The sequence below is a fragment of the Oncorhynchus tshawytscha genome, linkage group LG03, assembly GCF_018296145.1.
Source record: "Oncorhynchus tshawytscha isolate Ot180627B linkage group LG03, Otsh_v2.0, whole genome shotgun sequence".
In the NCBI taxonomy this organism is placed as follows: domain Eukaryota; kingdom Metazoa; phylum Chordata; class Actinopteri; order Salmoniformes; family Salmonidae; genus Oncorhynchus; species Oncorhynchus tshawytscha.
The window spans coordinates 74,177,970-74,202,953 of NC_056431.1; the positions used below are offsets into that span (position 1 = coordinate 74,177,970).

General features: G+C 50.5%; 1 protein-coding gene across 1 annotated transcript; it reads left to right on the forward strand.

Moving 5' to 3' along the window:
• Nucleotides 1-6,892: 6,892 nt before the first annotated feature.
• LOC121846245 (extensin-like) lies at nucleotides 6,893-23,251 on the forward strand. The gene is made up of 2 exons (XM_042320107.1): nucleotides 6,893-6,898; nucleotides 21,017-23,251. The coding sequence occupies exons 1-2, from the start codon at nucleotides 6,893-6,895 to the stop codon at nucleotides 23,249-23,251; spliced, it is 2,241 nt and encodes a 746-aa protein (XP_042176041.1).
• Nucleotides 23,252-24,984: the final 1,733 nt, after the last annotated feature.

Sequence of the window (24,984 nt, forward strand, 5' to 3'; positions counted from 1 at the left end):
TGGCCCCTCCACTCTAACCACTAGGCTACCTGTCGCCCCTCCACTCTAACCACTAGGCTACCTGCCGGCCCTCCACTCTAACCACTAGGCTACCTGCCGCCCCTCCACTCTAACCACTAGGCTACCTGTCGCCCCTCCACTCTAACCACTAGGCTACCTGCCGCCCCTCCACTCTAACCACTAGGCTACCTGCTGGCCCCTCCACTCTAACCACTAGGCTACCTGCCGCCCCTCCACTCTAACCACTAGGCTCCCTGCTGCCCCTCCACTCTAACCACTAGGCTACCTGCCGCCCCTCCACTCTAACCACTAGGCTACCTGCCGCCCCTCCACTCTAACCACTAGGCTACCTGCTGGCCCTTCCACTCTAACCACTAGGCTACCTGCTGGCCCCTCCACTCTAACCACTAGGCTACCTGCTGGCCCCTCCACTCTAACCACTAGGCTACCTGCTTGCCCCCCACTCTAACCACTAGGCTACCTGCTACCTGCCCCCCTCCACTCTAACCACTAGGCTACCTGCCGCCCCTCCACTCTAACCACTAGGCTACCTGCCGCCCCTCCACTCTAACCACTAGGCTACCTGCTGGCACCTCCACTCTAACCACTAGGCTACCTGCTGGCCCCTCCACTCTAACCACTAGGCTACCTGCTGGCCCCTCCACTCTAACCACCAGGCTACCTGCCGCCCTTCCACTCTAACCACTAGGCTACCTGTCGCCCCTCCACCAACCACTAGGCTACCTGCTTGCCCCTCCACTCTAACCACTAGGCTACCTGCTGCCCCTCCACTCTAACCACTAGGCTACCTTCTGCCCCTCCACTCTAGCCACTAGGCTACCTGCTGCCCCTCCACTCTAACCACTAGGCTAACCACTAGGCTACCTGCTTGCCCCTCCACTCTAACCACTAGGCTACCTGCCGCCCCGCCACTCTAACCACTAGGCTACCTTCTGCCCCTCCACTCTAGCCACTAGGCTACCTGCTACACCCTCCACTCTAGCCACTAGGCTACCTGCTGGCCCCTCCACTCTAACCACTAGGCTACCTGCTGGCCCCTCCACTCTAACCACTAGGCTACCTGCTGGCCCCTCCACTCTAACCACTAGGCTACCTGCCGCCCCTCCACTCTAACCACTAGGCTACCTGCTGGCCCCTCCACTCTAACCACTAGGCTACCTGCCGCCCCTCCACTCTAACCACTAGGCTACCTGCTGGCCCCTCCATTCTAACCACTAGGCTACCTGCTGGCCCCTCCACTCTAACCACTAGGCTACCTGCTGGCCCCTCCACTCTAACCACTAGGCTACCTGCTGGCCCCTCCACTCTAACCACTAGGCTACCTGCTGGCCCCTCCACTACCTGCTAACCACTAGGCTACCTGCTGGCCCCTCCACTCTAACCACTAGGCTACCTGTCGCCCCTCCACTCTAACCACTAGGCTACCTGTCGCCCCTCCACTCTAACCACTAGGCTACCTGCTGGCCCCTCCACTCTAACCACTAGGCTACCTGCCGCCCCTCCACTCTACCCACTAGGCTACCTGCTGGCCCCTCCACTCTAACCACTAGGCTACCTGCTGGCCCCTCCACTCTAACCACTAGGCTACCTGCTGCCCCTCCACTCTAACCACTAGGCTACCTGCTCTCCCTCCACTCTAACCACTAGGCTACCTGCTGGCCCCTCCACTCTAACCACTAGGCTACCTGCCGCCCATCCACTCTAACCACTAGGCTACCTGCTCTCCCTCCACTCTAACCACTAGGCTACCTGCTGGCCCCTCCACTCTAACCACTAGGCTACCTGCCGCCCCTCCACTCTAACCACTAGGCTACCTGCTGGCCCCTTCACTCTAACCACTAGGCTACCTGCTGGCCCCTCCACTCTAACCACTAGGCTACCTGCCGCCCTTCCACTCTAACCACTAGGCTACCTGTCGCCCCTCCACTCTAACCACTAGGCTACCTGCTTGCCCCTCCACTCTAACCACTAGGCTACCTGCCGCCCCGCCACTCTAACCACTAGGCTACCTTCTGCCCCTCCACTCTAGCCACTAGGCTACCTGCTACCCCTCCACTCTAGCCACTAGGCTACCTGCTGCCCCTCCACTCTAACCACTAGGCTACCTGCTTGCCCCTCCACTCTAACCACTAGGCTACCTGCTGGCCCCTCCACTCTAACCACTAGGCTACCTGCTGGCCCCTCCACTCTAACCACTAGGCTACCTGCCGCCCCTCCACTCTAACCACTAGGCTACCTGCTGGCCCCTCCACTCTAACCACTAGGCTACCTGCTGGCCCCTCCACTCTAACCACTAGGCTACCTGCTGGCCCCTCCACTCTCACCACTAGGCTACCTGCTGGCCCCTCCACTCTAACCACTAGGCTACCTGCTTGCCCCTCCACTCTAACCACTAGGCTACCTGCTGGCCCCTCCACTCTAACCACTAGGCTACCTGCTCGCCCCTCCACTCTAACCACTAGGCTACCTGTCGCCCCTCCACTCTAACCACTAGGCTACCTGCCGGCCCTCCACTCTAACCACTAGGCTACCTGCCGCCCCTCCACTCTAACCACTAGGCTACCTGCCGGCCCTCCACTCTAACCACTAGGCTAACTGCCGCCCCTCCACTCTAACCACTAGGCTACCTGTCGCCCCTCCACTCTAACCACTAGGCTACCTGCTGGCCCCTCCACTCTAACCACTAGGCTACCTGCTGGCCCCTCCACTCTAACCACTAGGCTACCTGCCGCCCCTCCAGTCTAACCACTAGGCTACCTGCTGGCCCCTCCACTCTAACCACTAGGCTACCTGCTGGCCCCTCCACTCTAACCACTAGGCTACCTGCTGGCCCCTCCACTCTAACCACTAGGCTACCTGCTGGCCCCTCCACTCTAACCACTAGGCTACCTGCTGGCCCCTCCACTCTAACCACTAGGCTACCTGCTGCCCCTCCACTCTAACCACTAGGCTACCTGCCGCCCTCCCACTCTAACCACTAGGCTACCTGCTGGCCCCTCCACTCTAACCACTAGGCTACCTACTGGCCCCTCCACTCTAACCACTAGGCTACCTGCCGCTACTCCACTCTAACCACTAGGCTACCTGCCGCCCCTCCACTCTAACCACTAGGCTACCTGCTGGCCCCTCCACTCTAACCACTAGGCTACCTGCTGGCCCCTCCACTCTAACCACTAGGCTACCTGCTGCCCCTCCACTCTAACCACTAGGCTACCTGCCACCCCTCCACTCTAACCACTAGGCTACCTGCCGCCCCTCCACTCTAACCACTAGGCTACCTGCTGGCCCCTATGTTTAATGTGGTCCCGCTGCTGGCTTATCTTTCATGATCTGAAAATCAAGAGTCTTGGATTTAAATATGGTCCCAGAAGAGCACAGCGTATAAAGAGGATGGGTAGAGTGGTGGTGAATAACCCAGTTACCAGGATATCCCTGGGTTAGTCATGTCTAAGGAGGCTGAAAGTGAAGCATGGGAATCCTGATCGACCGCACTGCCATGGCGACCACACTGCCACGGCAACCACACTGCCACGGCAACCATACTGAACAATGAAGAAAGAGAGCCTCCCTGGTGGTGCAGAGGACCTAGCTTGGGAACCAACATCGTAGGTTCAAACCCCACATGTCCAGGTTGTAGTTGTGTTTGTATGATTAAGTTCAAATGCCATGTGTCTCTATATTAGGGATGCGCCACAAGCCGCCCCCCCACACTTTTTTTTGAAAGCACTCGGATCAATAATAATAATGAACAATTACAGTGCCTTCAGACTGCTTGACTTTTTCAGATTTTGTTGTGTTACAGCCTGAATTTACAGTAAAATCACATTTAGATTTTTAACAGTATTTAATTTAATTTAGATTTTTTTTGTAAACATTTTGAAAACATAATTCCACTTTGACATTATGAAGGTATTGTTTTTGTTTCCTACAAACATACCTCATTCTGTCAAAAATGTAATTATGTTTTTCTAAATGTTTACAGATTAATAAAAATGAAACGCTGAAATGTATTGAGTCAATAAGTATTCAACCCCTTTGTTAAGACAAGGAGCCTAAATAAGTTCAGGAGTAAAAATGTGCTTAACAAGTCACATAATAAGTTGCATGGATTCACTCTGTGTGCAATAATCGTGTTAACATGATTTTTGAATGACTACCTCATCTCTGTCCCCCACACGTACAATTATCTGTTAAGTCCCTCAGTCAAGCAGTACATTTCAAACACAGATTCAACCACAAAGACCAGGGAGGTTTTTCAATGCAAAGAAGGGCACATATTGGTAGATGGTTAAAAGACATTGAATATCCCATTGAGCATGGGGAAGTTATTAATTACACTTTGTGTATGGTGTATGGTGTATCAATACACCCAGTCACTACAAAGACACAGGCGTCCTTCCTAACTCAGTTGCCGGAGAGGAAAGAAACCACTGGGATTTCACCATGAGGCCAATGGTGACTTTAAACAGTTACAGAGTTTAATGGCTGTGACAGGAGAAAACTGAGGATGTATTTCAAAACATGCATTTTGTTTGCAACACTAAAGTACTAAAGTAATACTGCAAAAGAGACACATATTTCAATCAATTACATTTTTGTCCTCTCTTTATATTTTCAAGCATAGTGGAGGCTGCATCATGTTATGGGTATGCTTGTCACCGGCAAGGACTACGGGGTGTTTAAGGATAAAAAAGACATGTAATGGAGATAAGCACAGGCAAAATCATAATGGAAAACCTAGTTCAGTCTGCTTTCCACCAGACACTGGGAGATGGGTTCACCTTTCAGTAGGACAAAACCTAAAATACAAGGCCAAATCTACACTGAAGTCGCTTACCGAGAAGACAGTGCATATTCCTGAATGGCCGAGTTATAGTTTTGACATAAATCTACTTGGGAAAAAAAGTCAATACCTGAAAAGGGTCGTCTATCAATGATCAACAACCAATTTGACAGAGCTTGAATAATTTTGCACATGTGCGTACAGAGACCAGTGAGAAACTGCTGAGTCCAGATTTCTTGTGGCCCACATCCCCGTCAAAGTTGTCCATCCCTAATCTACTGTATATCATAGTGCTGAGCGAGTAGTGGTTTTTTGAGGTCGGTTCGGTTTCGGTTCGATAATTAATATGACCACTTTTTATGTGATAAACTATGTAGAATACTGGCCTGTTGGAAACTACAACTCCCTACTACATCTGTTAAACTATGTAGAATGCTGGCCTGTTGGAAACTACAACTCCCTACTACATCTGATAAACTATGTAGAATGCTGGCCTGTTGGAAACTACAACTCCCTACTACATCTGATAAACTATGTAGAATTTTTGGCCTGTTAAACTATGTAGAATACTGCCTGTTGGAAACTCCAACTCCCTACTACATCTGTTAAACTATGTAGAATGCTGGCCTGTTGGAAACTACAACTCCCTACTACATCTGATAAACTATGTAGAATGCTGGCCTGTTGGAAACTACAACTCCCTACTACATCTGATAAACTATGTAGAATTTTGGCCTGTTGGAAACTGCAACTCCTTACTACATCTCTCAGTTCGGGCTTGATCTGCTTCATCTTTAAAGAAACCGTGCAATGTGCACATTGAGATCACAGGAGGAAAAAAACAGAACGAAATGGAATTTAAATAATTAAACCGATGTTGATCCGTTAGTTCTTTAATTAATAAAAAAAATAATAATAATAATAAACCACATTTTGTTTAATCGCTCAAAACGACTATATCACATAATGGGGATGTATTCCATGCTGCTTTCTAGGTGGAGGAGGGGCCTGAGAGCACACAGTGTGTTGTAGATATGTGGTAGTGGTGGAGGAGGGGCCTGAGGGCACACAGTGTGTTGTAGATATGTGGTAGTGGTGGAGGAGGGGCCTGAGGACACACAGTGTGTTGTAGATATGTGGTAGTAGTGGAGGAGGGGCCTGAGGGCACACAGTGTGTTGTAGATATGTGGTAGTAGTGGAGGAGGGGCCTGAGGACACACAGTGTGTTGTAGATATGTGGTAGTGGTGGAGGAGGGGCCTGAGGACACACAGTGTGTTGTAGATATGGTGGTAGTGGTGGAGGAGGGGCCTGAGGACACACAGTGTGTTGTGTAGATATGTGGTAGTGGTGGAGGAGGGGCCAGAGGGCACACAGTGTGTTGTAGATATGTGGTAGTGGTGGAGGAGGGGCCAGAGGGCACACAGTGTGTTATAGATATGTGGTAGTGGTGGAGTAGGGGCCTGAGGGCACACAGTGTGTTGTAGATATGTGGTAGTGGTGGAGTAGGGGACCTGAGGACACACAGTGTGTTGTAGATATGTGGTAGTGGTGGAGTAGGGGAGTAAGGAATCAAAGGAACGTTCTGTTCACCCTAATACAAATATTATCTGAATGTCTACACACCTGGACAGATTTTGTGTTTTGTGAATATATATCTCCTTTCTTGACCCCACAATGTTAACCCAACTAAAGAAACATTCTGGGAACTTTCAAAGAACAGATTAAACATATTACAGGAATGTATTTGCAACATCGGGCAAATGGTTTTATATAAATATTCTATAATCATCACCACAAATGGAGAGTTTTGTGCTATTAGAACATGTGCACAATGTTTTAGTGAATGTTAGGATGAACAGTCCAACGATATTTCATTTTAAACATTGGATGACTCTCCATGTAATGACAGCTCACTGAAACGGCACAAGGTCGTGTTCATGCTTCATAACCAATTGATGAACTTAATAACCAACGCATCGTGGTTGCTTTCTTTCTTTTTTCAGCAGTTTATTGTCCGTTAGTCCGCATCACATTTTGGGGTGTGCATCAGCTCAGGTGTTTGACTTTTTTACAGTTGCAATCTTATAATGTCGGTATGACGTCATCGAATAATGGTGAACACGACGTCATCGGATAATGGTGAACACGACGTCATCGGATAGTGGTGAACATGATATCATCGGATAGTGGTGAACATGATGTCATCGGATGGTGGTGAACATGATGTCATCGGATAGTGGTGAACATGATGTCATCGGATAGTGGTGAACATGATGTCATCGGATGGTAATGACCATGATGTCATCGGATAGTGGTGAACATGATGTCATCGGATAGTGGTGAACATGATGTCATCGGATGGTAATGACCATGATGTCATCGGATAGTGGTGAACATGATGTCATCGGATAGTGGTGAACATGATGTCATCGGATAGTGGTGAACATGATGTCATCGGATAGTGGTGAACATGATGTCATCGGATAGTGGTGAACATGATGTCATCGGATAGTGGTGAACATGATGTCATCGGATAGTGGTGAACATGATGTCATCGGATGGTGGTGAACATGATGTCATCGGATAGTGGTGAACATGATGTCATCGGATGGTGATGAACATGATGTCATTTAATTCTGGTGAACACAAATCACATGGAAAAGCTCAGACACTAATAGAGAAGTTGGCATGCCATTGGGGAATGAGGGCACGTTCCTCCATTCTGTGGATGTGCAACCATGTGACTCTTTCTAAATGTATTTCTTTGAAAGCCCCTGTCTAACTCACTAGATGTGTCCCTGAATGGTACTTTCTAACTAAGTGATTGTGTGTGTGTGTGTGTGTGTGTGTGAGAGTGTGTGTGTGTGTGTGTCTGACTGTCTGAGTGTGTGTGTGTGTGTGTGTGAGAGAGAGAGACTTTCATTGACTCGCCACATTTGTATCCCCCACCACAGAGTGGTGACTCTGGTTGGGTGGGACACTAAAGCCTGCTTGACTTGCCCTATGCAGACTGAATGCTAACTCCGGTGAAGGAATGCCCGCCGCTGGCACCCGCTCAATGCCACTGAGAGTGACAACACCAAGCACTGGCAGCCATGTTTGATTTTGTGGGCGACGGCGCCACCTCGGCGCAGGGGAGGCAACGTACCAGACTACACTGCCAACGGGGCAGATCAATGGAGGGAAGTTCTGAAAAGAAAAGGTCTCTGCCTCCATGTCAGTTCATTAGATCAGGCCTCCATGTCAGTTCATTAGATCAGGCCTCCATGTCAGTTCTATAGATCAGGCCTCCATGTCAGTTCATTAGATCAGGCCTCCATGTCAGTTCATTAGATCAGGCCTCCATGACAGTTCATTAGATCAGGCCTCCATGTCAGTTCATTAGATCAGGCCTCCATATCAGTTCATTAGATCAGGCCTCCATGTCAGCACATTAGAGCAGGCCTCCATGTCAGTTCTATAGATCAGGCCTCCATGTCAGTTCTATAGATCGGGCCTCCATGTCAGTTCTATAGATCAGGCCTCCATGTCAGTTCTATAGATCAGGCCTCCATGTCAGTTCTATAGATCAGGCCTCCATGTCAGTTCATTAGATCAGGCCTCCATGTCAGTTCTATAGATCAGGCCTCCATGTCAGTTCATTAGATCAGGCCTCCATGTCAGTTCTATAGATCAGGCCTCCATGTCAGTTCATTAGATCAGGCCTCCATGTCAGTTCATTAGATCAGGCCTCCATGTCAGTTCTATAGATCAGGCCTCCATGTCAGTTCATTAGATCGGGCCTCCATGTCAGTTCTATAGATCAGGCCTCCATGACATTTCATTAGATCAGGCCTCCATCTACAATACCTGTCTTCTGGTGTCTACCATTCCTGTCTTCTGGTGTCTACCTGTCTTTTGGTGTATACCATACCTCTCTTCTGGTGTCTACCATACCTGTCTTCTGGTGTCTACCTGTCTTCTGGTGTCTACCATACCTGGCTTCTGGTGTCTACCATACCTGGCTTCTGGTGTCTACAATACCTCTCTTCTGGTGTCTACCATACCTGTCTTCTGGTGTCTACAATTCCTGTCTTCTGGTGTCTACCATATCTGTCTTTTGGTGTATACCATACCTGTCTTCTGGTGTCTACCATACCTGTCTTCTGGTGTCTACCTGTCTTCTGGTGTCTACAATACCTGTCTTCTGGTGTCTACAATACCTGTCACCTGGTGTCTACCATACCTGGCTTCTGGTGTCTACCATACCTGGCTTCTGGTGTCTACCATACCTGGCTTCTGGTGTCCTCAATACCTGTCTTCTGGTGTCTACCATACCTGTCTTCTGGTGTCTACCATACCTGTCTTCTGGTGTCTACAATACCTGTCTTCTGGTGTCTACCATACCTGTCTTCTGGTGTCTACCATACCTGGCTTCTGGTGTCTACCATACCTGGCTTCTGGTGTCTACAATACCTGTCTTCTGGTGTCTACCATACCTGTCTTCTGGTGTCTACCTGTCTTCTGGTGTCTACCATACCTGGCTTCTGGTGTCTACCATACCTGGCTTCTGGTGTCTACCCTACCTGGATCCTGGTGTCTACCCTACCTGGCTCCTGGTGTCTACCCTACCTGGCTCCTGGTGTCCACCCTTCCTGGCTCCTGGTGTCTATCCTTCCTGACTCCTGGTGTCTACCCTTCCTGGCTCCTGGTGTCTACCCTTCCTGGCCCCTTATTTTTTACCCTTCCTGGCTCCTGGTGTCATCATACCTGGCTTCTGGTTTCATCATACCTGGCTTCTGGTGTCATCATACCTGACTCCTGGTGTCTCCCCTACCTGGCTTCTGGTGTCATCATACCTGACTCCTGGTGTCTACCCTTCCTGGCTCCTGGTGTCTACCATACTTTTTTTCTGGTTTCTACCATAGTCCGGGATCAGTTAGGTATGACCTTTGACCTCTTTCAAAGCACTGGGAACACATCCAGGAGAAGAGGGGTGATTTTAGGGTTCTCACAGTCCCCCATACTCATACTAAAACATTTAGCAAAACATTACCCCACAGCAGGGGCAAAGGAAGATAGGAGATGGATCGGGGGAGGAAAGGAGAGAGAGGGGGAGAAGGAGAGGTGAAGAGCGGTAGAGAGGAGAGGTGAAGATTTTTACGATGGTCCCTTGGTAGCAGTCTAGTTTGAGACATTTCTTTCAACTGATCCACGTGTTTCTGTCCCTGACATTGTCCTTGTCCATGTCTCACATCCCACTATTCTCTCCCTCTATCATCTCCTATCCCTCTATCCTCTCCCTCTACAATCTCCTCTCCCTAAATCCTCTCCCTCTGTCATCTCCTATCCCTCTATCATCTCCTACCCCACTATTCTCTCCCTCTATCCTCTCATATCCCTCTATCATCTCCTCTCCCTCTATCATCTCCTATCCTCTCCCTCTATCATCTCCTATCCCTCTATCCTCTCCCTCTATCATCTCCTATCCCTCTATCCCTCTATCCTCTCCCTCTATCATCTCCTATCCCTCTATCATCTCCTATCCTCTCCCTCTATCATCTCCTATCCCTCTATCCTCTCCCTCTATCATCTCCTATCCCTCTATCCCTCTATCCTCTCCCTCTATCCTCTCCTATCCCTCTATCATCTCCTATCCGTCAATCCCTATATCCTCTCCCTCTATCTCCTATCACTCTATCATCTCCTATCCCTCTATCCCTCTATCCTCTCCCTCTATCATCTCCTCTCCATCTATCCTCTCCCTCTGTCATCTCCTATCCCTCTATCATCTCCCTCTATCATCTCCTCTCCATCTATCCTCTCCCTCTGTCATCTCCTCTCCCTCTATCATCTCCTATCCCACTATTATCTCCCTCTATCCTCTCCTCTCCCTCTATCCTCTCCCTCTGTCATCTCCTATCCCTCTATCATCTCCTATCCCACTATTATCTCCCTCTATCCTCTCCTATCCCTCTATCCTCTCCCTCTGTCATCTCCTATCCCTCTATCATCTCCTATCCCACTATTATCTCCCTCTATCATCTCCTCTCCCTCTATCCTCTCCCTCTGTCATCTCCTATCCCTCTATCATCTCCTATCCCACTATTATCTCCCTCTATCCTCTCCTATCCCTCTATCCTATCCCTCTATCCTCTCCCTCTGTCATCTCCTATCCCTCTATCATCTCCTATCCCACTATTATCTCCCTCTATCCTCTCCTATCCCTCTATCCTCTCCCTCTATCATCTCCTCTCCATCTATCCTCTCCCTCTATCCTCTCCTATCCCTCTATCCTCTCCCTCTATCATCTCGTCTCCATCTATCCTCTGCCTCTGTCATCTCCTATCCCTCTATCATCTCCTATCCCACTATTATCTCCCTCTATCCTCTCCCTCTGTCATCTCCTATCCCTCTATCCTCTCCTATCCCACTATTATCTCCCTCTATCCTCTCCTCTCCCTCTATCCTCTCCCTCTATCATCTCCTCTCCATCTATCCTCTCCCTCTGTCATCTCCTATCCCTCTATCATCTCCTATCCCACTATTATCTCCCTCTATCCTCTCCTCTCCCTCTATCCTCTCCCTCTGTCATCTCCTATCCCTCTATCATCTCCTATCCCACTATTATCTCCCTCTATCCTCTCCTCTCCCTCTATCATCTCCTCTCCCTCTATCATCTCCTATCCCACTATCTTCTCCCTCTACCCTCTCATCACCCTCTATAATCTCCTCTCCCTCTATCATCTCCTATCCCACTATCCTCTTCCTCTATCCTTTCCTGTCCCTCTATCCTCTACCTCTCTCTTCTCCCTCTATCCTCGCATATCCCTCTATCATCTCCTATCTCTCTATCCTCTCCTCTCCCTCTATCCTGTCATCTATCTCTATCATCTCATCTCCCTTTATCCTCTCCTCTCACTCTATCCTATCCCTCTATCCTCTCACTCTATCCTCTCCCCTATCCTCTCCTATCCCTCTATCCGCTGCCTCTCTCCTCTCGTCTCCTCTCTCCTCTCCTCTCCCTCTATCCTCTCCTATCCCTCTATCCTCAACTCTCCCTCTATCCTCTCCTATCCCTCTATCATATCCCTCTATTCTCTCACTCTCTCCTCTCCATCTATCTATCCTCTCCTATCTCTCTATCCTCTCATCTCCCTCTATCCTCTCCTCTCCCTCTATCCTATCCCTCTATCATCTCCCTCTATCCCCTCCCTCTATCTTCTCCTATCCCTATCCAATTCAATTCAAGGTGCTTTATTGGCATGGGAAACATGTGTTAACATTGTCAAAGCAAGTGAGGTAGATAATGTACAAAAGTGAAATAAACAAGAACAATATCTCCTCTCACTCTCTCCTCTCCTCTCCTCTCCTCTCCTCTCCTCTCCTCTCCTCTCCTCTCCTCTCCCTCTCCTCTCCTCTCCTCTCCTCTCCTCTCCTCTCCTCTCCTCTCCTCTCCTCTCCTCCTCCCCTCCCCTCCTCACCTCTTCTCTCCTCTCCTCTCCCTCTCCTCTCCTTCTCCCTCTCTCTTCTCTATGGTATTTATTCTCCCTCTCCCCCTTTTTCTTCCCCTAATGGTGTTGTCTGTCCCCCCCCGGTGCGGCACCATCCACTGCCTTGCCCCCCCTGTGTGCGACAGGTGAGATGTCTGGGGACAAAGTGACACATGGTGACTGGAAGCAGCGTGTGAACACACACACCCGTAGTGATGACAAGGGTGTGTGTGTGTGTGTTCACGAGCTGCCCCTAGTCTCTTGCTGGGTTTCCCCCACCACCGGCGGGGCCATATAGCTCCTGACCGCTGGGTAAATAAACAGTCAGAGCCCTGAGAAAACACTCACCAACAACAACAAACAACAGTAACTATACCCTACAGCAGCCAGTCAGCTATCTCAAGACAACACACACACACACACACACACACACACACACACACACACACACACACACACACACACACACACACACACACACACACACACACACACACACACAGCGTAGCAAGGCAACTACCTCAGACAGGCATACACATGGACACCCCCACTCCCCAAAAACAATTAAACCATCATGAAAGAGGCGACCTGTTTCTGTCATTTACACACTTCTGTTGGACCCAGACACATTCACAGACGTCTGTAGACACATCTACAGAATGCCAGGTCACACATGTCACACATTAAAACCTTTAACACAGCAGACACCTAAAGACTAGATGAATTCTTACTGCCAAATACTATTAATGTCCTGTTCTCCTCTCCCTGCCTCTCCTGTCCCCTCCTCTCTCCACTCTGACCCATAACACTGCTCCTGAAACACTACACCCTAGGCACCGTATCACTACTCCTGAAACACTACCCCCTCAGCACCGTATCACTACTCCTGAAACACTACCCCCTCAGCACCGTATCACTACTCCTGAAACACTACCCCCTCAGCACTGTATCACTACTCCTGAAACACTACCCCCTCAGCACTGTATCACTACTCCTGAAACACTACCCCCTCAGCACTGTATCACTACTCCTGAAACACTACCCCCTCAGCACTGTATCACTACTCCTGAAACACTACCCCCTCAGCACTGTATCACTACTCCTGAAACACTACCACCCACGCACCGTATCACTGGGATCTTCCCGGTGCAGGCTCCCTGGGGGAACTATGATGACGCCTGTAGCACTGGGTGATGAGACTTGGCTCCTCTTGGGTTGGACTGGGGTTGGAGGAGCCCCAGTAGTGCTCTTTGGTGGGTTACAAAATGCTTGATCTGGGCAATCTCACACACACACACAGACAGACAGACAGACAGACAGACAGACAGACAGACAGACAGACAGACAGACAGACAGGCTGGACCAGGGGTAAGCAGACAGACAGGCTGGACCAGGGGTAAGCAGACAGACAGGCTGGACCAGGGGTAAGCAGACAGACAGGCTGGACCGGGGTAAGCAGATAGACAGGCTGGACCAGGGGTAAGCAGACAGACAGGCTGGACCAGGGGTAAGCAGACAGACAGGCTGGACCAGGGGTAAGCAGACAGACAGGCTGGACCAGGGGTAAGCAGACAGACAGGCTGGACCAGGGGTAAGCAGACAGACAGGCTGGACCAGGGGTAAGCAGACAGACAGGCTGGACCAGGGGTAAGAAGACAGACAGGCTAGTTAAATGTGTTTTTACCCAGACCAATGGGAGTGGGGCTTACTTACAACAACAGCCTGAAGGTGGAGGAAATAATGCCTCCAGAACTGGGAGGGTAGAGTAGGGTATGTTTGGGTAGGGTAGAATAGGGTATGGTTGGGTAGGGTAGAGTAGGGTAGGGTTGGGTAGGGTAGAGTAGGGTATGGTTGGGTATGGTTGGGTAGGGTAGAGTAGGGTATGGTTGAGTAGGGTAGAGTAGGGTAGAGTAGGGTATGGTTGGGTAGGGTAGAGTAGGGTATGGTTGGGTATGGTAGAGTAGAGTAGGGTATGGTTGGGTAGGGTAGAGTAGAGTAAGGTATGGTTGGGTAGGGTAGAGTAGAGTAGGGTATGGTTGGGTAGGGTAGAGTAGAGTAGGGTAGGGTAGAGTAGGGTAGGGTATGGTTGGGTAGGGTAAAGTAGGGTAGGGTAGGGTAGGGTAGGGTAGGGTAGAGTAGGGTAGGGTTGGGTAGGGTAGAGTAGGGTATGGTTGGGTAGGTTAGGGTAGAGTAGAGTAGAGTGGGGTAGAGTAGAGTAGGGTTGGGTAGGGTAGAGTAGGGTAGGGTATGGTAGAGTAGGGTTGGGTAGGGTAGAGTAGGGTAGGGTAGGGTATGGTAGGGTATGGTAGGGTAGGGTTGGCTAGAGTAGAGTAGAGTAGGGGTATGGTTGGGTAGGGTAGAGTAGGGTAGGGTTGGGTAGGGTAGAGTAGGGTACGGTAGGGTAAGGTTGGGTAGAGTAGAGTAGGGTAGGGTAGGGTAGGGTAGGGTTGGGTAGGGTAGAGTAGGGTTGGGTAGAGTAGGGTATGGTTGGGTAGGATAGATTAGGGTAGGGTTGGGTAGGGTAGTGTAGGGTAGAGTAGCGTTGGGTAGGGTAGAGTAGGGTAGGGTTGGGTAGGGTAGAGTAGGGTATGGTTGGGTATGGTTGGGTAGGGTAGAGTAGGGTATGGTTGAGTAGGGTAGGGTCGGGTAGAGTAGGGTATGGTTGGGTAGGGTAGAGTAGGGTATGGTTGGGTATGGTAGAGTAGAGTAGGGTATGGTTGGGTAGGGTAGAGTAGGGTAGGGTTGGGTAGAGTAGGGTATGGTTGGGTAGGGTAGAGTAGGGTAGGGTTGGGTAGGGTAGAGTAGGGTAGGGTTGGGTAGAGTAGAGTAGGGTAGGGTTGGGTAGAGTAGGGTATGGTTGGGTAGGGTAGGCTGGGGTTGGGTAGGGTAGAGTAGGGTAGGGTTGGGTAGAGTAGGGTATGGTTGGGTAGGGTAGAGTAGGGTAGGGTTGGGTAGGGTAGAGTAGGGTAGGGTAGGGTAGGGTAGGGTAGGGTATGGTATGGTAGGGTAGGGTAGGGTTGGGTAGAGTAGAGTAGAGTAGAGTAGAGTAGGGTAGGGTAGGGTAGGGTAGGGTGGAGTAGAGTAGGGTAGGGTGTGGTAGGGTAGGGTTGGGTAGAGTAGAGTAGAGTAGTGTAGGATGGGGTGGGGTAGGGTGGGTATGGTAGGGTAGTGCATGGTAGGGTAGGGTAGGGTAGGGTAGGGTATGGTAGGGTAGGGTATAGGTATGGTAGGGTAAAGTAGGGTATGGTTGGGTTGGGTAGAGTAGGGTAGGGTAGGGTAGGGAATGGTAGGGTGGGGTAGGGTTAGGTAGGGTAGGGTAAGGTAGGGTAGGGTAGGGTAGGGTAGGGTGGGGTGGGGTAGGGTAGGGTAGAGTAGGGTAGGGTAGAGTAGAGTAGGGTAGGGTAAGGTAGAGTAGGGTAGCGTAGGGTAGGGTAGGGTTGGGTAGGGTAGAGTAGAGTAGGGTAGGGTCGGGTTGGGTTGGGTAGAGTAGGGTAGGGTAGGGTAGGGTTGGGTAGGGTAGAGTAGGGTAGGGTAGGGTAGAGTAGGGTAGCGTAGGGTAGGGTTGGGTTGGGTTGGGTAGGGTGTGGTATAGTATGTTATGTTATGGTATTGTAGGGTTTGGTAGGGTATGGTAGGATAGGGTTTGATTGTGTAGGGTATGGTAGGGAGGGTTTGGTTGTGTAGGGTATGGTAGGGAGGGTTTGGTTGTGTAGGGTATGGTAGGGAGGGTTTGGTTGTGTAGGGTATGGTAGGATAGGGTTTGGTTGTGTAGGGTATGGTAGGATAGGGTTTTGTTGTGTAGGGTATGGTAGGGTAGGGCTTGATGTGGTAAGGTACGGGTTTGGTAGTGTCGGGTATGCTAGAGTGTGGTAGGGTTGGGTAGGGCAGGGTAGGCTGGTTGTGTGTGTGTGTTAGCATGTGTGTGTGTGTGTGTGTGTGTGTGTGTGTGTGTGTGTGTGTGTGTGTGTGTGTGTGTGTGTGTGTGTGTGTGTGTGTGTGTGTGTGTGTGTGTGTGTGTGTGTGAGTGCATATATCTCAGTGTGTGCTCGCAGAATGTCACCAAAGAAAACACCTGGGTGAGGTAAGAGGACATAGAGACATAAGCGTAACAGGACATACCAATAGCAGGGCTGTCCCCTCCAACTCCTGATCAGGGCTGTCCCCTCCAACTCCTGATCATTCCACAAATTAATGTCCTGAGGGAGCGATTATGGGAGTGGAAAATGTCAATTTGCCTGGTTGACCCTGTAACTGAGAGACGGATAACAGGGAGGATAAGGACCAACCAGGGGGTACTGCCTCTAGGACCAACCAGGGGGTACTGCCTCTAGGTCCAACCAGGGGGTACTGCCTCTAGGTCCAACCAGGATGCGCTGCCTCTAGGAACAGCCAGAATGCGCTGCCTCTAGGATCAGCCAGGATGTGCTGCCTCTAGTAACAGCCAGGATGTGCTGCCTCTAGGAACAGCCCGGGTGTACTGCCTCTAGGAACAGCCAGGATGCGCTGCCTCTAGGAACAGCCAGGATGCGCTGCCTCTAGGAACAGCCAGGATGTGCTGCCTCTAGGAACAGCCAGGATGCGCTGCCTCTAGGAACAGCCAGGATGTGCTGCCTGTAGGAACAGCCAGGATGTGCTGCCTGTAGGAACAGCCAGGATGCGCTGCCTCTAGGAACAGCCAGGATGCGCTGCCTCTAGGAACAGCCAGGATGTCCTGCCTCTAGGAACAGCATGTACTGTTGAACGTAGACATACTGTTGCATGTAGACTGAGGCCTAACACTCCCAGGAAGGGGAAACACAAGCCATTTCCTTTTGGTTTCTATAAGGCCAGGTGTTGAATGCAGGTTGATGGAGGGGTATGCAAGGAAAGACTGGAACAGCATCTGCAGTCCTTCGTGAAGTTTTGGCATATATCATCATGTGGAATACAGGAAAATAACTTACACCTGAATAACTGGTTACTAAAGCTGTGATTGTTGTTGAACTAACTAGTTGTAACCCTTTGGCCAGGGTAGAAGTGGCCAACTAACTAGTTGTAGACCTTTTGCCAGGGTAGAAGAGGCCTACTAACTAGTTGTAGTCCTTTGGCCAGGGTAGAAGAGGCCTATTAACTAATTATAGCCCTTTGGCCAGGGTAGAAGAGGCTTACTAACTAGTTGTAGTCCTTTGGCCAGGGTAGAAGAGGCTTACTAACTAGTTGTAGTCCTTTGGCCAGGGTAGAGGTGGCCTACTAACTAGTTGTAGTCCTTTGGCCAGGGTAGAAGATGCCTACTAACTTGCTGTAACCCTTTTGGCCAGGGTAGAAGAGGCTTACTAACTAGTTGTAGTCCTTTGGCCAGGGTAGAGGTGGCCTACTAACTAGTTGTAGTCCCTTGGCCAGGGTAGAGGTGGCCTACTAACTAGTTATAGCCCTTTGGCCAGAGTAGAAGTGGCCTGCTAACTAGTTGTAGTCCTTTGGCCAGAGTAGAAGTGGCCTACTAACTAGTTGTAACCCTTTGGCCAGGGTAGAAGAGACCTACTAACTAGTTGTAGCCCTTTGGCCAGGGTAGAAGAGGCCTACTAACTAGCTGTAACCCTTTGGCCAGGGTAGAAGAGGCCTACTAACTAGTTATAACCCTTTGGCCAGGGTAGAAGAGGCCTACTAACTAGCTGTAACCCTTTGGCCAGGGTAGAAGTGGCCTACTAACTAGTTGTAACCCTTTGGCCAGGGTAGAAGAGACTTACTATCTAGCTGTAGCCCTTTGGCCTGGGTAGAAGAGGCCTACTAACTATCTGTAACCCTTTGGCCAGGGTAGAAGAGGCCTACTAACTAGTTGTTACCCTTTGGCCAGGGTAGAAGAGGCTTACTATCTAGCTGTAGCCCTTTGGCCAGGGTAGAAGAGGCCTACTAACTAGTTGTAACCCTTTGGCCAGGGTAGAGGTGGCCTACTAACTAGTTGTAACCCTTTGGCGAGGGTAGAAGAGGCTTACTAACTAGTTGTAGCCCTTTGGCCAGGGTAGAAGAGGCCTACTAACTAGTTGTAACCCTTTGGCCAGGGTAGAGGTGGCCTACTAACTAGCTGTAGCCCTTTGGCCAGGGTAGAGGTGGCCTACTATCTAGCTGTAGCCCTTTGGACAGGGTAGAGGTGGCCTACTAACTAGTTGTAACCCTTTGGCCAGGGTAGAGGTGGCCTACTAACTAGTTGTAACCCTTTGGCCAGGGTAGAAGAGGCTTACTAACTAGCTGTAGCCCTTTGGCCAGGGTAGAAGAGGCTTACTAACTAGCTGTAGCCCTTTGGCCAGGGTAGAAGAGGCTTACTAACTAGCTGTAGCCCTTTGGCCAGGGTAGAGGTGGCCTACTAACTAGTTGTAACCCTTTGGCCAGGGTAGAAGAGGCCTACTAACTAGCTGTAGCCCTTTGGCCAGGGTAGAAGAGGCCTACTAACTAGCTGTAGCCCTTTGGCCAGGGTAGAAGAGGCCTACTAACTAGTTGTAGCCCTTTGGCCAGGGTAGAAGAGGCCTACTAACTAGTTGTAGCCCTTTGGCCAGGGTAGAAGAGGCCTACTAACTAGCTGTAACCCTTTGGCCAGGGTAGAAGAGGCTTACTAACTAGCTGTAGCCCTTTGGCCAGGGTAGAAGAGGCTTACTAACTAGCTGTAGCCCTTTGGCCAGGGTAGAAGAGGCTTACTAACTAGCTGTAACCCTTTGGCCAGGGTAGAAGAGGCCTACTAACTAGCTGTAACCCTTTGGCCAGGGTAGAAGAGGCCTACTAACTAGTTGTAGCCCTTTGGCCAGGGTAGAAGAGGCCTACTAACTAGTTGTAGCCCTTTGGCCAGGGTAGAAGAGGCCTACTAACTAGCTGTAGCCCTTTGGCCAGGGTAGAAGAGGCCTACTAACTAGCTGTAACCCTTTGGCCAGGGTAGAAGAGGCCTACTAACTAGCTGTAGCCCTTTGGCCAGGGTAGAAGAGGCTTACTAACTATCTGTAGCCCTTTGGCCAGGGTAGAAGAGGCCTAACAGGATCAGCAGACTTATACTCAGGAACAGGAGGTTTGTTGACATTAGATGCAGTTTAAACTGCTGACTCACTTAGTACTGTGAACATTTAACCTTTTATTTTACAAATTGCTTAACCCTTTTCCTGCCAGATTGTTTAATATTTTACCTGCCAGAGTGTTTAACCCCTTACCTGACAGACTGTTTAACCCCTTACCTGACAGACTGTTTAACCCCTTACCTGACAGACTGTTTAACCCCTTACCTGCCAGACTGTTTCACCCCTTACCTGCCAGAGTGTTTAACCCCTTACCTGCCAGAGTGTTTAACCCCTTACCTGACAGACTGTTTAACCCCTTACCTGACAGACTGTTTAACCCCTTACCTGACAGACTGTTTCACCCCTTACCTGCCAGACTGTTTAACCCCTTACCTGCCAGAGTGTTTAACCCCTTACCTGCCAGACTGTTTAACCCCTTACCTGACAGACTGTTTAACCCCTTACCTGCCAGACTGTTTAACCCCTTACCTGCCAGACTGTTTAACCCCTTACCTGCCAGACTGTTTAACCCCTTACCTGCCAGACTGTTTAACCCCTTACCTGCCAGACTGTTTAACCCCTTACCTGCCAGACTGTTTAACCCCTTACCTGACAGACTGTTTAACCCCTTACCTGCCAGATTGTTTAACCCCTTACCTGCCAGACTGTTTAACCCCTTACCTGCCAGACTGTTTAACCCCTTACCTGCCAGACTGTTTAACCCCTTACCTGCCAGACTGTTTAACCCCTTACCTGCCAGACTGTTTAACCCCTTACCTGCCAGATTGTTTAACCCCTTACCTGCCAGACTGTTTAACCCCTTACCTGCCAGACTGTTTAACCCCTTACCTACCAGACTGTTTAACCCCTTACCTGCCAGATTCTTTCAGCGGGAATTAGCACTATTGGATAATAATGTTATTGATCTAGAGTGGATTAAAACATGTCTTAAATAGCATGGGAGTTGTTATAGCACAACATGTCCATTATGATACTTTTTTAGTGGTGGTGATTTGTCTTTCATTACTAGCTCATCAAACAAGACAACATTGACTCCTCCATATACATCCATTGGTCCTTATCTACAGCATCGGAAGGTGGTGTATTTGCTTGGTAGCCAGCATCAACTCAACACATTCAACTCAACACTTTCATCAGTCAGGGTGCTAATAATCTTTGGAAAAAAGTTCTGGCTGTCGGTCGAGGGAAACCCTCCTCGCCACAGAGTCAAAGACAAGAGTCAGAGACAGACACGCACGCACGCACGCGCGCGCACGCACACACGCGCGCGCACGCACACACACACACACACACACACACACACACACAAACACAAACCTTCCTCGCCTCGTCAGAGAACCACATATTTCGGACTGTACATGTAAACAAACGGTACAACGCACCCCGGCAACATGATTACGGAACGGCTGCTGGCAGATAATGCTCTGCTTTGAGATTGCGATCTCCTGCTGCGGTTGTGAGACAAGTTCCACATCACAGACATTCTCATGACATCACAGAGTCCAGACAACATAAATGAATAAGACACACAGACACACAGACATGCAGGCAGTTTCTATTCCAGTCAGGAGTTGCATCAGACTGACTAAGATATGATCGGAGAGATTTGAGATGCTCTGTGTCATGATGGCGGGCGGATATAGAACAACCCAGACACTCCACCCACCAGACAGACCCCCCACATCCCATACACTCTACCCACCAGACAGCCTCCCTCCGTATCCCAGACACTCCACCCACCAAACAGACCCCCTCCCCACATCCCACACACTCTACCCACCAGACCCCCCACATCCCACACACTCTACCCACCAGACCCCCCACATCCCACACACTCTACCCACCAGACCCCCCACATCCCAGACACTCTACCCACCAGACAGACCTCCCCCACATCCCAGACACTCTACCCACTAGACCCCCCTACATCCCAGACACCCTACCCACTAGACTCCCCCCACATCCCAGACACTCTACCCACCAGACAGCCTCCCTCCGTATCCCAGACACTCCACCCACCAGACAGACCCCCTCCCCACATCCCAGACACTCCACCCACCAGACAGACCCCCATCCCCCACATCCCAGACACTCTACCCACCAGACCCCCCCACACATCCCAGACACTCTACCCACCAGACCCCCACATCCCAGACACTCTACCCACCAGACAGACCCCCCTCCCCACATATCCCTGACACTCTACCCACCAGATCCCCCCACACATCCCAGACACTCTACCCACCAGACAGACCTCCTCCACATCCCAGACACTCCACCAACCAGATCCCCCCACATCCCAGACACTCTACCCACCAGACCTCCCCCCACATCCCAGACACTCTACCCACCAGACAGACCCCCTCCCCACATCCCAGACACTCTACCCACCAGACAGACCCCCCACATCCCAGACACTCTACCCACCAGACCCCCCACATCCCAGACACTCTACCCACCAGACCCCCCACATCCCAGACACTCTACCCACCAGACAGACCTCCCCCACATCCCAGACACTCCACCCACCAGACAGAACCCCTCCCCACATCCCAGACACTCTACCCACCAGACAGCCTCCCTCCATATCCCAGATACTCCACCCACCAGACAGACCCCCTCCCCACATCCCAGACACTCCACCCACCAGACAGACCCCCACCCCCCACATCCCAGACACTCTACCCACCAGACCCCCCACATCCCAGACACTCTACCCACCAGACCCCACCCCCACATCCCAGACACTCTACCCACCAGACAGACCCCCCACACACATCCCAGACACTCTACCCACCAGACCCCCACACATCCCAGACACTCTACCCACCAGACAGACCCCCCGCATCCCAGACACTCCACCCACCAGACAGACCCCCTCCCCACATCCCAGACACTCTACCCACCAGACCCCCCACACATCCCAGACACTCTACCCACCAGACAGAACCCCCCACATCCCAGACACTCTACCCACCAGACAGACCCCCCCCACATCCCAGACACTCTACCCACCAGACCCCCCACATCCCAGACACTCTACCCACCAGACAGATCCCCCCGCATCCCAGACACTCCACCCACCAGACAGACCCCCTCCCCACATCCCAGACACTCTACCCACCAGACCCCCCCACACATCCCAGACACTCTACCCACCACCAGACAGACCCCCCACACATCCCAGACACTCTACCCACCAGACCCCCCACATCCCAGACACTCTACCCACCAGACAGACCCCCCACACATCCCAGACACTCTACCCACCAGACCCCCACACATCCCAGACACTCTACCAACCAGACCGAACCCCCCGCATCCCAGACACTCCACCCTCCAGACAGACTCCCCCCACATCCCAGACACTCTACCCACCAGACTCCCCCACACATCCCAGACACTCTACCCACCAGACAGACCCCCCACATCCCAGACACTCTACCCACCAGACAGACCTCCCCCACATCCCAGAAACTCTACCCACCAGACAGACCTCCCCCACATCCCAGACACTCTACCCACTAGACCCCCTACATCCCAGACACTCTACCCACTAGACCCCCCACATCCCAGACACTCTACCCACCAGACAGCCTCCCTCCGTATCTCAGACACTCCACCCACCAGACAGACCCCCTCCCCACATCCCAGACACTCCACCCACCAGACAGACCCCCATCCCCCACATCCCAGACACTCTACCCACCAGACCCCCCACACACATCCCAGACACTCTACCCACCAGACCCCCCACATCCCAGACACTCTACCCACCAGACCCCCCCCCACATCCCAGACACTCTACCCACCAGACAGACCCCCTCCCCACATCCCAGACACTCTACCCACCAGACCCCCTCCCCACATCCCAGACACTCTACCCACCAGACAGACCGAACACATTTTGAGCAGGATTAGATTGTTTGGGTTTATATGAATCAACGCACTTGCACATGAAGAATAACTGCCTCTGCGTGGCAGATGTAACAAGGGCATAATTAATACGTCTCAGGTAGTTTGGACTGCTAGTGTGGGATTAGCACCTCACAGGCTACATGCTGACACTCTTTATTTTATATCTGTCTCTCTCAGCTTCCGCAGAGCCCAGCTGGTCCGGCTGATAATATACATACACAGAAGTGCATGCGCTCGAACACACACACACACACTTCCTGTTATTAATGCTACCTGGCAGATTAGCTGAGATGGTGAACAGTTGTCAAAATCATAATGAAGGCCGGGAGAACTGGGCTTGGCTGATATGTAAAAATGAGTTATGGCAGTTTGTTCGATCAAAGAGGAATAAGCGCAGAATAGAGAGAAAAAAAGCAGAACCAAAAAGTTTCTGCTGAAGAACAGCAGCAATATTATAGGTCAAAACTATGCTGGTAAGTGATCACATGATCACTCATTGTTACAGAGGAATAAGTGAGGATTTAACAAGTTCTCCCTAAGTAACAAATTGGAAGACAAACACGCAACATTTCAACCAATAACTATTCCTGAAATCTATTTTTTTTACCTTTATTTAACCAGGCAAGTCAGTTAAAGAAGAAATTCTTATTTTCAATGACTGCCTAGGAACAGTGGGTTAACTGCCTGTTCAGGGGCAGAATGACATATTTGTACGTTGTCAGCTCAGGGATTTGAACTTGCAACCTTCCGGTTCCTAGTCCAATGCTCTAACCACTAGGCTACCCTGCCGCCCCTATCACTGTCAAACATGTGTATAAATTATATGCAAGCTCTTTCAACATTGAACAAATCAAATCAAATGTATTTATATAGCCCTTCGTACATCAGCTGATATCTCAAAGTGCTGTACAGAAACCCAGCCTAAAACCCCAAACAGCAAGCAATGCAGATGTAGAAGCACGGTGGCTAGGAAAAACTCCCTAGAAAGGCCAAAACCTAGGAAGAAACCTAGAGAGGAACCAGGCTATGTGGGGTGGCCAGTCCTCTTCTGACTGTGCCGGGTGGAGATTATAACAGAACATGGCCAAGATGTTCAAATGTTCATAAATGACCAGCATGGTCGTATAATAATAAGGCAGAACAGTTGAAACTGGAGCAGCAGCACGGTCAGATGGACTGGGGACAGCAAGGAGTCATCATGTCAGGTAGTCCTGGGGCATGGTCCTAGGGCTCAGGTCCTCCGAGAGAGAGAAAGAAAGAGAGAATTAGAGAGAGCATATGTGGGGTGGCCAGTCCTCTTCTGGCTGTGCCGGGTGGAGATTATAACAGAACATGGCCAAGATGTTCAAATGTTCATAAATGACCAGCATGTTCGAATAATAATAAGGCAGAACAGTTGAAACTGGAGCAGCAGCACGGCCAGGTGGACTGGGGACAGCAAGGAGTCATCATGTCAGGTAGTCCTGGGGCATGGTCCTAGGGCTCAGGTCATTCAGAGTGTCAGTGTGGTGTTTTTCCCGTTTTGTGAATTCTTGGTTGGTGAGCGGACCCCAGACCTCACAACCATGAAGGGCATTGGGTTCTGTAACTCATTCACATATTTATTGCCAGATCCCAATTGGGGTGTCAAATTGTGTGTGTTCCGTTTGATGCCATAGAAGGCCAAGTTTCTCAGATTGTTCACAGCTTTGTGGAAGTTATCTGTGGCGCTTATATTTAAAATGAATTAGGTTTATAATTTTGTGTGTTTTAAGT